The sequence below is a fragment of the Somniosus microcephalus genome, chromosome 4 (assembly GCF_052327205.1).
Source record: "Somniosus microcephalus isolate GS21.2 chromosome 4, FLI_Smic_1.0, whole genome shotgun sequence".
NCBI lineage: Eukaryota > Metazoa > Chordata > Chondrichthyes > Squaliformes > Somniosidae > Somniosus > Somniosus microcephalus.
The window spans coordinates 217,252,015-217,268,558 of NC_140990.1; the positions used below are offsets into that span (position 1 = coordinate 217,252,015).

The 16,544-nt window shown below is 42.7% G+C and overlaps 1 protein-coding gene across 2 annotated transcripts in view; it reads left to right on the forward strand.

The window, feature by feature from the left end:
* Positions 1–16,544, forward strand: part of dnah7 (dynein, axonemal, heavy chain 7) — an 816,199-nt gene that overhangs the window by 55,306 nt on the left and 744,349 nt on the right. For both annotated transcript variants that reach the window (XM_085985836.1, XM_085985837.1), the window contains exons 7-10: positions 2,625–2,694; positions 6,375–6,500; positions 9,712–9,831; positions 10,091–10,274. In XM_085985836.1, the coding sequence (XP_085841962.1) occupies positions 2,625–2,694; positions 6,375–6,500; positions 9,712–9,831; positions 10,091–10,274 (500 nt within the window). The remainder of the gene's footprint in view (positions 1–2,624; positions 2,695–6,374; positions 6,501–9,711; positions 9,832–10,090; positions 10,275–16,544) is intronic.

Consider the following 16,544-nt stretch of genomic DNA (forward strand, 5'->3'; position numbering starts at 1 on the left):
GCTCCGAGTGTTGTCCTACAGGGGTCGAGCGCTGGTCATAAACCGGCTGGTGGCCACCATGTTGTGGTACCGGTTGGTCACTTTGATCCCTCCCCCTGCGTTTGTCGCCAAGATGCAGAAGAAGCTCATCGACTTCTTCTGGGACAAAAGGAAGCACTGGGTCTCTGCCGCGGTTCTGTGTCTCCCGCTTAGGGAGGGCGGTCAGGCGCTGGTGTGCCTTCGCACCCAGGCTGCGACTTTCCATCTTCAGACGCTGCAGAGATACCTGTACATCGAGAATCCTCCGAGATGGTGTGCGCTGGCGACGTTTTTCTTCCGCCAGCTGCACGGCCTCAATTACGACATGCAGCTCCTGTTTGCGAAAGTGGGTGGCAGGCGTGCCGGCCTGCGGGAGCTGCCTGTCTTCTACCAGGAACTACTATGGGTTTGGAACTACGTCGCTTCCAGGCGGAGCTCTCCCCCGTCAGGAGCAGCGGCTCTCCTTCGGGAGCCGCTACTCAGGAATCCGCACCTCCGCGACCGCGGGTTCGGGCGGCTGGTGGAGGGCATGGCTGTGCCTGGCAAGGTGAGCAGAGTCGGGGACCTGCTCGATGGCGGAGGAGCGGGCTGGATGGCGCCGGAGGAGCTGGCGCGGCGCCTGTCCTGGTCCAACGTCCGGCTCGCGGTCGAAGCCATCGAATCGGTGAAAGCGGCACTGGGCCCCGACTCCACTAGGTGCATCGAGGCGGCTCAAGCACGTGGGGCGATCCCGTCCGAGCTTACCCCCGTTCGGACGGAGTTCCTCATCGGCGCCTGGCCCCAAAACTCCCCTCGGGAACCGGCGCCTCACAACTTGAGCCATCTCGAGGAAATACCCTCCGTGCCTTTTCATTCCGCGCGGAGGGGTTTCCTGTACGGGCTGCTCCTGCACACTCTCCACTTTGCCATCTTCGTCTACGGTCCGGACACGCCTTGGCGTGGCGTCTTGCCGACTGGCGGTGGTGGAGGTCCCCAATGGAGGGCTCTCTATGCGGGAGTCCTCCCTTGTTCCATCGGGGACTTGGCCTGGGGGGTGTTGCATGGAGCGGTCCCGTGCAATAAGGTTTTAAGTAGATTCACGGACTCCCAGGCCGCCTGCATTTTTTGCGGCCTGGAGGAGTCCGTGTTTCACGTTTATATGGAGTGTGAGAGGTTTCAGCCCCTCTTTCAGTACTTGAAGGGGCTGCTCCTCGATTTTTGGTTGCACTTCAGTCCCACGCTCTTGATCTACGGTCACCCGGTGCGGACTGGAGCGGACGGGTTGGAGGACCTCCTTGTGGGCCTGCTCCTGGGCCTGGTTAAAAGAGCCATCAATTGGTCCAGGCAGCGGGCGGTCGAGGGGGTCGTCCAGCCCGATTGCCTGCCTCTCTTCTGCAGCCATGTTTGCGCCCGGGTGGCCCTGGAGATGGAGCACGCAGTGTCCGCCGGTGCGCTTGAGTATTTCCGCGACCGGTGGGCGCCGCGGGGACTGGAGTACATTATCAACCCGGAAAACCAAATTTTAATTTGATTTGTTAAGTTTTAGTTGAACTTTTGTTTATTTACAGTCCAATTGTTTTTTTTTGGGTCCAAACAAAAAGAGTACCCTCTGTTCAAATAAATACCTGTTTAATTGTTCTCCCGCAGTCCATGTATTATTAAGGCGTGGACTTTACATAAGCTTCCCACAAAGATCTCATGATCTCTGTGGTGAGAAGTTCAGCTTTTCCGACATTCAGTTGAGATCAGTGTAAGACAATGGGGAATCCCTAACATGAGCTGCTGTGATATCAACAAGCTGTCTAAGCAGCCAATCACAATGCAGAATTCTCACAGACCAGGAACCGGGAAGTGAATAAGCGCCTTTTATTCTAACTTTTAAAAAATGTTATAGAGAGCACAACAACGATTGGGGCTCTCACATGGGGAAAAGCTAATTCTGAAGTGAAGTAAAGATGAACAAACTTTAAAAAAAATAGTTTCTTATAAATTGTCATTTTTATTAAAATGCATAATTTGACACTCCACAAAATTAAAATTAGTTTTTCAGGGCCATTATGTTTGTTTAGAAGTCAATGTGCTGTTAAAACCCCAGTTAAAACTAACTTTTAATGGGGTATTTAACAGCGATATTACCGCTGAAAAGCTGAAGTTTTTGTCAGTTTCACTGATTTCCCTGATTACACTGATTGCCCGCTATGGGGAGGTGGGGAGGCCTACAGCACAACCAGTGTCTGAGTAGTGAATGACTGACCACAACTTCAGGATTTCTGCATTAGGATGTGCATGCGCTAAATCCTGAAGTTGTGGTCGGTTTCAAAGGGGTAACAACAGTGAACGCTGTTCGTTCACTGTTATTACCCACCCCAAATTCCGGGCCAATGTATTTGAAGAATTGGACCCTTTCTCTTTCTATACTTTCTGGCAGGTGGTATACATTCCACATATTTTGAGCTGCTTGAGTGTTTTCTGACTTCTGGAAATGGTACTTCATATTGGTTAGGAATACCACAAAATATATAATTGTGTATTGTGCAGCAGTTGGCTATGTTTGTGAGCACATCTATATGTGTATGGAAATTTGAATATTTGCACATCATTTACAAATATATTTGTTCTATTTTCAGTGGACTTTGTTTTAAGAGATCCCAGAGAGAAAGAAGAAGTAAAGAAAGAACTCCCCATTCATCGTGCAGAGTAAGAAGGATTCTATGAAGTTTACTTTCAAAACATATGTGGTTACGGAAAAAAAAGTGGAACTTTATGACAAGATTGTGTGTTACTTAATTTTTTTAAGTGTTCATTATGGCAGCTTAGCTTACATATCTGTGGTACAAGATAACATACATGCAAAGGTTATTGTTTCATATCCCATGCATTTCTTACGAATATAAATAAAAGTAAAAGTTATATGTCTTTTCTTGTGTATTTCTCCTACTCTTTAATTCATCCTGTGTCTTTCTGCTTATCTTCCACACTTTTTCTCTCTAGGGTTGTCTCACACTTTGTCTCGATGTGTTCTCTATACCTCTCTGTCTCTATCTTTTTGTTGATCTTTTTGTATCACCTCCTGTTCTCTCTGTTTCCTGTTTCTTCTCTATGCTTCTCACTGTGTTTGTGTGTATCTTACACATGTGCCTTTACTGGTTTACTGAATTGATATATTTTACCTTTTTTTTTAAAGGCTAGGCCACGCTCCATAATGGGAGGCAAAATGTAGCTGGCCATAGTTGGGGTTCTGGGTTGGGCAGGGAGAAGGTGGGGCTGGATTAGGAGAGGCTGTGTGGGAGTTGCTGTGTCAGAGAAAATAGGCTAGGGGGCAGTGGAGGGCTCAGGCTAGGAGAGAGCTGTGGATGGTGGAGTCTGGTCTGAAAAGCACTTGCCTTGGCAAGGAGAAGTGAATTTGGAGTTGGTCACTGCAGTGATCCCCCTGGGAACTGTGGCATCATGTGACAGAAATTGGGAGTGTCTGCCTGGATGGAAGTGGGGGGTCTGAGACTAGAGCTGGGAAGCCATGGGATCTGAGGCTGTAGAAGGAGGCAACAGTTCTAAGTCTAAGGCAAAGACAGAGCATGGCTTGATGTTGGCAGGGAGTAGCGCAGGACGTGGAGGCTGAAGTTGGAGCAGAAGGGAACACCATGGGGCTTGAACCCTGAAATTGTAGTGGGGATGGACTAGAGCTACAGCACTGCTTTGGGAGGTGGGTCTCAGTTGTAGAACCAGAACTGAAAGATTCTTGGTGAGCCTTTGTGAGAGGGAATGAAGAGCTGGAGCTGGAGAACTTTGAGATGGAACTGGGAGATAGGAAGTAAAGCCTAGGCAAAGTGGGTAAAATCCCTGGGATGGAGGTTTAACAGAAGGAGAAATTTGGAACTAAATTGGTAGTGCAAACCAGTTGAAATTTTTGTTCAACAATCTGGTCTGTTGTGGCACTTTATTGGCATGGACTAATATAGTCTTCGCTTTTACAATATTATAGTCTTACATCAATGATATTGCAAATAGACTCAAAACTTATAATAATATTGTTTGATTTAGTTTGGGATTCAAAATAAAATAAAAATATTAAATGTTTTCCATGGGGAAAGATGGACAGTGCAAGCTTTATCTCTCTTTCCCCCCACCACCACGCCATCTCTAATAGTGAATGCATCATGTCTATGTGGGATTCCATCCTAGTTAAAAATAGCTGAATACCACCCAGTTGCATCAAATAAGTTTGAGAGACAGGAAACCCTGTAATTCAAGCTCCTGACTTGGTTAGGTGTCTGGCATTTATTCACTTCAATAGTATTGAGGCTTTTAGGGTGGTTTAACGTATGCTAAGGAACATGAGAAAGAAACACTTCTGTTTTGACATCCGCAAAAGCTGACTTACCGAAGATAGACAATTTCTGCAGTGGCTTCTATGTTCTGTGGAATTACTAAATTTTAGAGGCCTTTTGCATCTCCCAGAATGTTTTATTAGTTAGATAGATGCATTATTTCTAAATCTGTAATTGTTAGGTGAAAAATTTTAAATTCAATGTTATCTTCATGTAATTAGTGACTCTAGTAATTTAAGCCTCGAGTCAGTGAATTTTGAGATTCTTCTTTCAGTGTCCTCCACACACTTTGGGAATAAAGCCTAACTTGATTGTTTCTGGAGAAACCATGTGCTTTACCTGCACTTGAAAACATCACCATAATGGGGCAGATGAGCAGTGCCACATATGGTCTCTTACTCCTGCATTGTAGAAAGGCTTATGGTCTATGCCATAGTGCCTGTTCCTTTTACCCTAGTCCGCACTTTGGATCTCTCATCTCCAAAATGTTTAGGGCACCAATGTTGGCTGGCAGTGGATATGCCTGTAGGCAAATTTCAACATACAGTGCTGTCATTATTAGGACTAGTGCACAGTAAACAAAATACAATAAAATTGATGCTGTTAGCTTGTCTACAACCTCAGCAAGAGAAAAATAGCAGCACTGTACTATTCAGGCCATATAGTAAAGCCAGCAGCAAATCTTTTGCTCCCTAAATCACATGAGAGGAAATAAAGCTGACAAATGCAAAATATATATTCCCAGACAAGGGGCAGAATCAGTAATTGGAATTTTACACAGCACAAAGGATGTTAGTGGTCTGGGGCGTGGTGTTACAATACGCTCTTTAACACTAACACATGCAATGTGTTGTCTGTATCAAAGCGAAGTAAGTTACTGTACAAGTTGGGTCAGCATATCTGCACCAACAACAGCCAAAGGCTTTAGGAACATAGGAACAGGAGTAGGCCATTTAACCCCTCTCGACCTTGCTCCAATTAATAGCATTTGAAAGTGTGCAAGCTGGAATGTCCACACACATGTAGCAGACATTGCCATATTAACTGCAGTATGCAGCACCTTTGGCAGACAGCTAGTGTTATGGGTCCTCCGCAGAGGCCTACTCCTTCCTGAATGATGCTGTTTTAGTATGTCTGGTGTGTGGATAATGCTTAATGAAGACAAGAGATAGATTAGTTCCCTTGTAGGGTCTTCGTTCATAGAATATGCATTCTTCATGATCCCACCCATTCAACTCTGGATTCTACTGAGATTTTCATGTAGGTACTGACCATCATAAAATTGAATGTCATGATTTAATGTAGTTTTATTGGGGGGGGCATTAGAGGTTAGTCAGTTCCACTTTAACTTCTGGGTAAAATGGGTTGATGCAGGTCCTAAGACTTTATACAATGTCCGAATAGAAGATCACTTGCGACATTGAATAATCTGTACCGCCGTGACAAATTGTCATGTACTTTGTATAATACATGAATTAACACTTCCAGTGCCAAGAGTGTTAATTTATAAAATCTACCCCATGGTTTACCCAGAAGCAATCAACATAGGCTTTAATTCTACAACATGTAGAAGCAGCATGTTATTCAAAGAATGAAGAGGACCCTATCTGGTAGGCAATCCATCTTTTTATTCCTCTATGTACAGTACTCAGTTGTATAGATAATCAGCTTCTGGCCATTCTGGCCTTACACCCTGATACAACTTTTTCCTTAAACTTCTTCACCTTGCTTGCTTCAAAAGATTCTTTGAAATCCTACCTGTTTGGCCATTCTTTTGATCACTCCTGAATTAATTTCCGGTTATTGCTTAGTATCAATTTCTGCTTGTTTGAAGCACTGTGGGATGTTTACTGCATCAAAGGTGCTATATAAATGTAAGTTCCTGTGAAGCTCTGTTCCCAAAAATGTTGTTTCACTGATATACCAGGTAAACATGCAACTTCACAGCAGAACCTTGGTAGAACAGATTTCAATGCCATCTATGAAATTCTACCTTAATGACTTAACACTGGACAAACTGTTGCATAAGCTATTTTTCTTTGTGTTTTTAAGGTTGGAAATAGTACCAAAGCCATGGAGCAGGTCATTTTTGTTAGCACGTAACTTCATAAAGGCAAACCTAAATTCAGTGAATCCCACCATGTTGGCTGTACTAGATCTCTGGCAATGTTCTTTTAAGTAAGTTCTTATGTTAAGATGTATACATTGACTGTAATTAAATGTCCAACTGAAGTCAGAAAAGTTTCTTGCTTATAAGTTGTTTTTTTTGGTGGGTGAGAAGAACAATCCAGTAATGGATTGGTGGGGCTTTAACTATGAAAAAGAAAGTGGGTGACTTACCTGCTAGCGCTTGTAAGTGGTGGTTACACCTCATAAATTCCCTGTCTACATTTGTTGAATCTTGCTGTATCTTAATTAGCAAATCCAAGTGTTGGGGGAAAAATACCAGCATTCATCCACTCTTTCTTCTATTGTATGAATGTTTAATGCAATTATAACCGAGCTGTTAACCCATTTAAACTGAACAGGTTAATATCTTTATTACATTGGCCCTGAATTTGTGGTTGGTATGACAGTGTACTCTTAGAGTACGCCATCATACCGCCTTTGAAATTGACGCATGCGCTAAATCCTAGCGATCTGTCAAGTTCCGACCCCGTGTCAGCTTCACTGCACGTTTTAGCTACCCATTGAAATCAATGTGCTGACAAAAAGTTGGGCTAATTGCATTAATTATGCTGGAAATTTTTACGGCTGGTGCACACAGGTGCAGGAGCCTGTTTGCACAGCTTAAGGGGAGGGGGAATGAGGAAACTGTATAGGAATTAATTATCTTCAAACTAAATTAACAAAGAACCCCACTAGAATAAGCATTAAGATGCAATGCTAACTCTGAATGACCTTACCCTTGGCAAGTTCGCTTATCATTCCTTTCGTCTTTTATCGATTTTTTTTAAATGGACACCTTTTCCATTATACTAACACCTGTATGTTATTTGAAATATTCATCGGGATATAAGATTATGAATCCAACATGGTATAAATCTGTCGCTGTTCACATAGCTTTATTTTAACAATTCTTTCAAAGTTTCCAGTTTTAATGGAATAAGAAAATTCAACGCTTTTGGTATTTGATTACCTGGCTTGCAAGCGCAGAGATGGATTTGTTTCGCTTTTGTTTTGTGTACGTTAAATATTTAAATGCCAATAACATCCTCTTTGTAGTGGGCCTTTACAAGTGAATGCTACACAAAATACTGGGAATATCTACAAGCACAAACAATAGCAATCTCCTCTGTTTCCTGATTGGGTAAGAGTCAGGAAGTGAAAGCAGCACCGCACCACGTGATCCCATGTACGCTTACACACAACGGTGCGCTCCTGGGATCCGTGGGCCACTACGCTGCGCATAACTCCGCAGCGAAACAATGCAAATGCTTCAAGGGGGGTTCACACCAGGTAAGTGCTGATTTCCTACGGATGTCGGCGGGGTACTCCTTAGCAACGCCACAGACTGCAAATTCAGGGCCAGTAACAAAGAGGGGAATTTAATGTAGTGCGCTAAGTGTTCATACGATAACATTGCTCACAGTAATTTCCAATCTTAGGTAACTGAGTAATAAAATTTAATATACTGTTGTTCAGTTCTAATTCAAAAAAGTTGCAGTTTGATTTCATTCTTAGCAGTAGAAAATTAAAAAAAAAGTACAATATCAAAATAATGAGAAAAAAATGATCAGTTTGATATGAAAAAGCATCTGCAAATTTGACCTGGTCTTATATTATGTTGTAGATGGGGAAAAGATTCAGGCATTCATGGCATAACTGTGATACATAATGAGCCTCAGTGAAATAGCAATATGTATTTCACTGTACTCATAAGGAATAAGGTTGCAAATGAATTAAATAGTGATTTTGAAGTGAAATAGAAGTAAGTATTTCATTGTGACGTATCTTATATTAATGAGTACTGTTAATACTTTTACTCAGCATTAATGTGATAGTGCCAATTAAAAAAATTATCATTCACTATAATATCATTTAGCCTTTTAAGTACTGGCTGTTTTTCTGTCTTTCAAAATATTAGTTGACCTCCCATAGAATTGCTCACAGTAAATTGGATGATCCGCTTTTTGATAAGGATAAGAGCTTAGTACAGTTTTTTAAGAACAAATATCCATTTACTCCTGTCACCAGGTAAAAAAAGAAATCAATCATATTAATTCTAGGCAGTTACTGGATGTTGCAAGGTAAGTTGGTGTGAGTAAGGATGTACAGGAGTAGGGTAGGGAAGGCAGAGTGATGGGGATGTGATGAGTGGCACAGCAGGACGAAGCTGAGTGTGGTTTTACAGCAACATTTTGTGATCTACTGAGATCATTGAAAGGTTTGTGCCATTGCAGCCAGGTCCTCCTGACGATATCCCTGCTTGTGCCCTCCTGTGCAATGTGCAACCAGGCGGCATTGGTTTCCTGGGAGGTCTCTTCTGCCCATTGGAAGGGAAGAGGACCTCCCTGTGTGCTGTGACTTCCTCCATAAACATATGGAGGGAGTATTGGGAGAGCCTGGGTGCAGCTGTGCATCTTTGTGCAGTGCTTCTCAGTGTTTGCAGCACCTCAATGCTGCAGAACACTGACAGCACAACTATCAAAATGATTGTGGACATGGCCCCTTTAAGGAAACCGGCTGATGACACGTCATCAAATGACGTCATCAGACCCGCTTCCTATTAATTGGCCGGGAACCTCGCAGAGCGGGCTTAACAAGCTCAATCAATGGAAAATCTTGTTGGAGGCCAGGATCGAGACAACTGGGGGTCACCACACGCCATGGATGTCGCCCGCCACAGGCCCGCCGAGGTTGGAGAAATCCAGTCCCAGTTGTGTGTTTTAACACAGCTAGGGGTTCTTACCTCTGACTCACATGGGCACGCACCTGCTTTAGAGGGTTGGGTTCATGTTTATTTTTGGTCCCTCCATTTAAGTGTGTGAGGAATAGGACAGACTCACCATTTTTCTGTACTAAATGGCACCCATCACAGAGTGAAAAAAAGCATGCTTGGTCTTCAACTGTCCCATATTGCAGCTGCCTGCCACTGTATAATTTTCTCCCCACCTAATGCATGACATTACATAGTACCTCACCCCCGGTAATGCGCGGCTCGAGCATTTTCCTTACCATCTTCCTGTGTGTCCCACAAAAATAAATAAATATACGCAACCATAATGACTTTTTCTCTTGCTTTGTGTGGCATTTTGAAACGATAGCGTGCCATGCAGTTTAATAGTAAGAAATTATATACTTGTTTTGAATTTTTAGGATGTTTACTTTGTCTTTAGAAATGTAGTGAAATGTGCATTATAATGGAAAATAATTATTTTTTTTGCAGGCAATTACGGTTCATTGATGTTGATGAATTTCGTAATCGTAAGGATTCGATGGAGCTAACTACATTCCAGCTCTTGTTTATGAGGCAAATTGAATCTGTGAAAGAGCAACTCCTTAAAAAGTATGACCACCTTAAAAAAAAAAGTCAAATTGCGATACTTAGATGTACTTGTTTTTTCAGTTTGGATTGATTTTTGATCATTTCTTTATAGTACATATATTAATCTGGTAAACAAAGATTTTTATGAAAGTTATGTTTGTAAGAAGATGTGTCACCCACAAATAAAAGAAACATTCAAATTACTATAACATTCATTACAAGTAGAAAATAACCGTTCAGACCCTGTTTTTAACCAATGGTTTTGTGTAATGTGTTTTAGATGGCTCCCTGAAGTCCAGAATATTTATTACTTGGGCAATAAACGGAAACAGGTTCCCAGTAATACCAACAGTGCCAAACTAATATCTTTCTTTAATTGTGCTGCGACTCTGATGACTTCACAGCTGCAAAGTTTAACCCTAAAATCCATTCAGGACTATACTGACCTGATTGTTCAACGACCGGTATGTTTATCAGCAATGTGCAATATACTGCTAAATACATTTCATAGTCAATACTTAACACTATGCAGATTATAGAAACCTTTTTACAGACTATGATGAAAGTTTTATTTCATCTTTTTCATAGTTTATTTAGTCAAATTTGTGTCCTAGATAGTTATATATTTAATCTGTTGATCTATTGATGATTTTGGAGGGGAAAATTGAGTTTAGAATTTTCAAGCTATTAGCATGAAAATCTAGTGTATAAGTCACACCTGTGCATGACTCATTTGCTGAACATTTTGGTTGCTGTTACAGTTTAAACAACAAAAAGTGGCCACAATTCATATTTAGTAATTTCAGGAATTGTTTCACCATTTCCTAACATGTAGGGGGAGAAATTCGGTACAGCTCCGTTTGGGGCGCTAAAACTTAAAAAAGTTGAAAAATTAGCGGCAAGCGCTAATCATTCTCGCCTCCCGCGAAATTCAGTTTTAGCACTCCAAGAGGGAAGTGGAGCACTAAATCAAGCGCTAACCACTTCTCTTAGGGCGCTAAAGTCCTAGAACAGGGCAGTAGCGGCAGAGCACTAAATAATTCCGAGCGCATTGTAAACGGCACTCTCTCATCACAAAGGCTGCTTCCCTCGCTTAAAGGGAAGGGCTAATGATGCTGCACAAGCTAGTTGTTAGTTCTGTTTTGTAAGGCGACCTGAGCGACTGCTATTACAGCCCCAAACACTCTCACAAAGTGGAGGGCGAGGACATCTTGCACCAATGAAACATTAAAAACTGCGCAGGCACCAGACTGGTGCAAATAATAAAGGTTGCGCTAGCCGAAAAGCATTCCCTTTACTTACCGCTCCCGAAGTGGCCAGCCGAGATCACAATGCCTCCTCTTGCTGGCGTTGTTGGCGCAAGGTGATAAAGCAGGGGGCGAGAGTCAATTTTCCATCCGGGGCGATAACAGGGCGCTGCGCACTTTATGAAGTCACGATCTGCGAGGCGCTAGAGGTCCAGGCGCTTAGAGTTAGCGCAGTGCTGAACTGGCACTGAAGTTTGCAGATGTCGCTGCATTCGCTGCGCCCAGGCGCTAACATACTGAATTTCGTGGCCGTAGTGTTAAAAAGCACCATAGCTCCAATTTTGCAACATTGAACATTTTGTGTGCACATGCTTGTGGCGTGGGTGCACCCATGTCCATAGAATCAGAATGGTTGCACTGAACTTTGATATAAAGCCCCCACCCCCATTTTGAATAGGCAGCAGAAAAGTTTACCCAGGTAGCTTGGGTGGTAGCACACTTAGCAAGGGATTGCAAAATCTGGCAAGGGAGCAGCTTTTCTGTCATCACAACACTCTCCCTTTTTTGGCTCCAACTAATTGGTTTATTTTACCTGTACAGGAAACTTTGTGATATCCGGCACCGACGGGACCGAGCTGTTGCCGATCTATCAAAACTGCCGGACATACAAAGTTAATGTTGAAGCATACGGAGGTTTTCAGCTCTGTATCTGACAACAAACACTGTTGCTTAGCAACAGCTTCTAAACAGTCGGCTGCAGCTGCAAGCGTCTCTAGCTAAAGCTGTTGCTATAGCTACAGACCTTGCAGTGCCTGACTGGGGAAAAAAAGCAACGAGAACAAAAAAACTTATAGAAAACGGCTCCTGATTTTTGCCGTTAGATTGAGTATTCCGGACATATAACCTCCGGATAAACCAAAGTTTCCTGTATTATATCAACAAACATAATACAGTTTTTGTTGAATTATAGTCTATCTTATATTGCTCCTCATAGCATGAAAAATAAAAAAGTGTGTCACTCTATGGGGAAATATGAACATACGAAAAATGACGAACAGGTAAAGACCCTTGAGGTCCATCCAGCCTGTCCCACACAATTACGATACCTTGTGTATCATAACATATACACTCCACCCCACGCCACCCATAACCATGTGGTCTCCTGGGAGAGGCAAAAAAAAAGATAAAAAACCCAGGCCAATTGGGGAAAAAAATCTGGAAAATTCCTCTCTGACCTTAGGCAATTGAAACTAGTCCAGGAGATCACTCTGGCCCTGAATTCCCTGCAGTACCTACCTTCTGTAAGAGGTGATTTCTGGTCCAGCTCTTGCTTGAAGGAATTCAGCAAATCAGCATCCACCACACGAGACGGGAGCCTGTTTCAGAGGTCCAATATTCTCTGGGAAACGAACTACCTCCTAACATCTAACCTAGATCTAGCCTTACACAACTTAAATTTATCACCCCTGGTCCTCCCTAACCTATTTAATTGAAACAAACTGTCAACTGTAACACAATCTATTCCCTTCATTATCTTATAAACCTCAATCAGATGACCTCTATGTCTTTGCTTCTCTGAAGTGTAGAGTCCCAACTCTTTTAGCCTATCTTGATAACTAAGGTGCTTTAGACTAGGAATTAGGCTAATGGCCCTCCTCTGTACCCTCTCCAAAGCCTCAATATCAGCCACAATGTGAGGAGACCAAAACTGGACACAGTATTCCAAGTGCAGCCTGACTATGGTCTTGCACAAGGACAAAATAGTATGCCTTGTCTTGTACTCAATTGTCCTATGGATACAACCCAACACCCTATTTGCTCTAGCTTTCGCTTCACAGCATTGCTCATGTACCTTTAAGGATGTATGCACCAGAATGCCCAAATCTCTTTCTATCTCTGCTTTCTTTAATGCTTTTCCTTGAAGGGTGTATGAATGTTGAGCATTTGCCCTGCCCACATGCATAACACTGCACTTATCTAAGTTATACATAATTTTCTAGTCATGAGCCCAGTCTCCCAACACATAAAGATTTGCCTGAAGCAGACAAGTGTCATCTACAGTCCTAATACTTGCACAGATCTTGGTATCATCTGCGAAATTGTAGATCGGGTCCCCAACATCTACATCCAGATCATTAATAAAAATAGTAAAGAGCAACGGTCCCAACACCAATCCCTGCATGACACCACTGGTGACTGGTCTCCATCTATAACTACTTTTTGCCTACACCCTGCCAGCCAGTTCTCAATCCAGCTCAATATATTACCACTAATACCAGAGACTTTGATCTTGCAGAGAATCCTCTTGTGCGGTACCTTATCAAAAGCTTTTTGGAAGTCTAAGTAGACAATGTCTACTGGACTTCGCTCATCCACCAACTTGGTAATTTGAGATGTGACCTTTTTATGAAGCTATGTTGGGTGTCCCGAATATGTCCCTCTCTATCCAAGCATTCATATATTGTATCCCTAATGATTCCCTCAAGCACCTTACCTATTGTAGATGTTAAAATAATGGGATTATAGTTACCTGGGTCTGTCTTTTTAAAGATGGCATTAACCTCCTTCCAGTCTATGGGAACCATTACAGGGTGCAGTGAGCTATTAAAAATACAGGCTAGGGGCTCGCACAGCACATGTCCCATTTCCCTGAGGACCCTCGGGTGGATATCATCTGGCCCGGCTGTTCTATCTATTTTCAAGTTCTTAATTCTTTCTAAAACAGTATGTTCATACTAGTTTTGTTAGTAACATTATCAAGAAAATAAGAAATAGGAGCAGGAGTAGGCCATTTGGCCCTTCGAGCCTGCTCTGTCATTCAGTAAGATCATGGCTGATCTTCTACCTCATCTCCACTTTCCTGCACTATCCCCATACACCTTGATTCCATTAATATTCAAAAATCTATCGATCTCTGTCTTGAATATACTCAACGACTGAGCCTCCACAGCCCTCTGGGGTAGAGAATTCCAAAGATTCACCACCCTCTGAGTGAAGAAATTTCTCCTCATCTCAGTCCTAAATGGCCGACCCCTTATTCTGAGACTGTGACTCCTGGTTCTAGACTCCCCAGCCAGGGGAAACATCCTCCCTGCATCTACCCTGTCAAGCCCTGTAAGAATTTTGTATGTTTCAATGAGACCACTTCTCATTTTTCTAAACTCTAGAGAATATAGGCCTAGTCTACTCAATCTCTCCTCATAGGACAATCCCCCCATCCCAGGAACCAGTCTGGTGAACCTTCGTTGCACTCCCTCTATGGCAAGTATATCCTTCCTTAGGTAAGGAGACTAAAACTGCACACAATACTCCGGGTGTGGTCTCACCAGGGCAGTATATAATTGCAGTAAGACATTCTTTACTCTTATACTCAAATCCTCTTATAATAAAGGCCAACATACCATTTGCTTTCCTAATTGCTTGCTGTACCTGCATGTTAACTTTCAGTGATTCTTGTACAAGGACACCCAGGTCCCTCTGAGCACCAACATTTCCCAATCTCTCACCATTTAAAAAATACTCTGCTTTTCTATTTTTCCTACCAAAGTGGATAACTTCACATTTCTCCACAATATATTCCATTTGCCATGTTCTTGGCCACTCACTTAGCCTGTCTATATCCCCTTGAAGCCTCCTTGCATCCTCCTCACAACTTATATTCCCACCCAGCTTTGTATCATCAGCAAACTTGGATATATTACATTTGATCACTTCACCCAAATCATCGATGTAGATTGTGAATAGCTGAGGCCCAAGCACTGATCCTTGCGGTAGCCCACTAGTTACAGCCTGCCAACTCAAAAATGACCAGTTTATTCTCACTCTCTGTTTTCTGTCCGTTAACCAATTCTCAATCCATGCTAGTATATTCCACAATCCCATGAGACCTAATTTTGTTTAATAACCTCTTTGGTGGTAACTTATCAAATGCCCTCTGAAAATCCAAATACACCACATGCACTGGTTCCCCCTTATCTATTCTGCTAGTTACAACCTCAAAAAACTCTAACAGATTTCTCAAACACGATTTCCCTTTCATAAGTCCGTGTTGACTCTGCCCAATCCTATTATTATTTTCTAAGTGCCCTGTTACCACGTCCTTAATAATAGATTCTAGCATTTTCCTGACTACTGATGTCAGGGTAACTGGTCTGTAGTTCCCTGTTTTCTCTCTCCCTCCTTTCTTAAATAGTGAGGTTACATTTGCTACCTTCCAATCTGTGGGAACCGTTCCAGAACCTATGGAATTTTTGAAAAAGACAACCAATGCATCCACTATATAGCCACCTCTTTCAAAATCCTAGGATGTAGGCCATCAGGTCCAGGGGATTTATCGGCTTTCAGTCCCATTAATTTCCCCAGTACTATTTTTATACTAATTTATTTCAGTTCCTCATTCTTGCGAGAGCCTTGGTTCTCCACTATTTCTGGGAAGTTTTTGGTGTCTTCTTCCGTGAAGACAGACACAAAGGGCTGGAGTTTGCCAAATGGGGAGGTTTTGGAGGCGGGACTCCCACTTGTCGGGTTTCAGTCCCGCCTCCATCAACTTCTGGCCAACCCACGCTTTTTCCCCTTGATTGACCTTGTGAAGCCTGCCCAGCGGGCTTAGCAGGCCAATTAAGGGAAAGCCGGTTACGGAGAATGTCAACTTATGATGTTTCATCTGTCGAAAATTTTTGACAGATGAATTGTCATCGTTTGACAGCTCTGTGAAGCCTTTGGAGCCTTTGGGAAGCCCGCACTTGTGTGGGTAAAATGGGGATAATCCTCTAACCTGCCTGTTAACTACCTGTTAACAGGCAGATAAGTGGCACTAATCCCCTTCCCGCCTCCAAGGAGATGGGACCCGGCGCGGGTCGGCTACCTGCCTCCTGGCAAAATGGCATGGGGGTGGGTTGGGCCCCTAAATTCTGCCATTTTCCCGGCAGTCCCACCTCCATACCCGCCTCCCCAGGGCTAGCAAGATCGCGCCCAAAGTATTTGTTTAATTTTTCTGCCATTTCCTTATTCCCCATTATAATTTCTCCTGTCTCAGCCTGTAAGGGACCCACATTTACTTTCGCTAATCTTTTCCTTTTTACATACCTATAGAAGCTTTTATAGTCTGTTTTTATGTCTCTTGCTAGTTTACTCTCATTCTATTTTCCCTTTCTTTATCAATTTTTTGGTCCTCCTTTGCTGAATTCTAAAATCCCCCCAATCCTCGGGCTTACTACTCTTTTTGGCAACATTATAAGCCTCTTGCTTTGATCTAATACTATCTTTAACTTCTCCTGTTAGTCACAGTTGGACCTCTTTTCCTCTGGGGTTTTTGTGCCTTAAAGAAATGTGTATTTGTTGTAAATTATGTATTTATTCTTTAAATGCTAGCCATTGCTTGTCTACCATCCTACCTTTTAATGTAGTTTCCCAATCTACCGTAGCCAACTCGCCCCTCATGCCTACGTAGTTTGCTTTGTTTAGATTTAAGACCCTAGTTTCAGATTT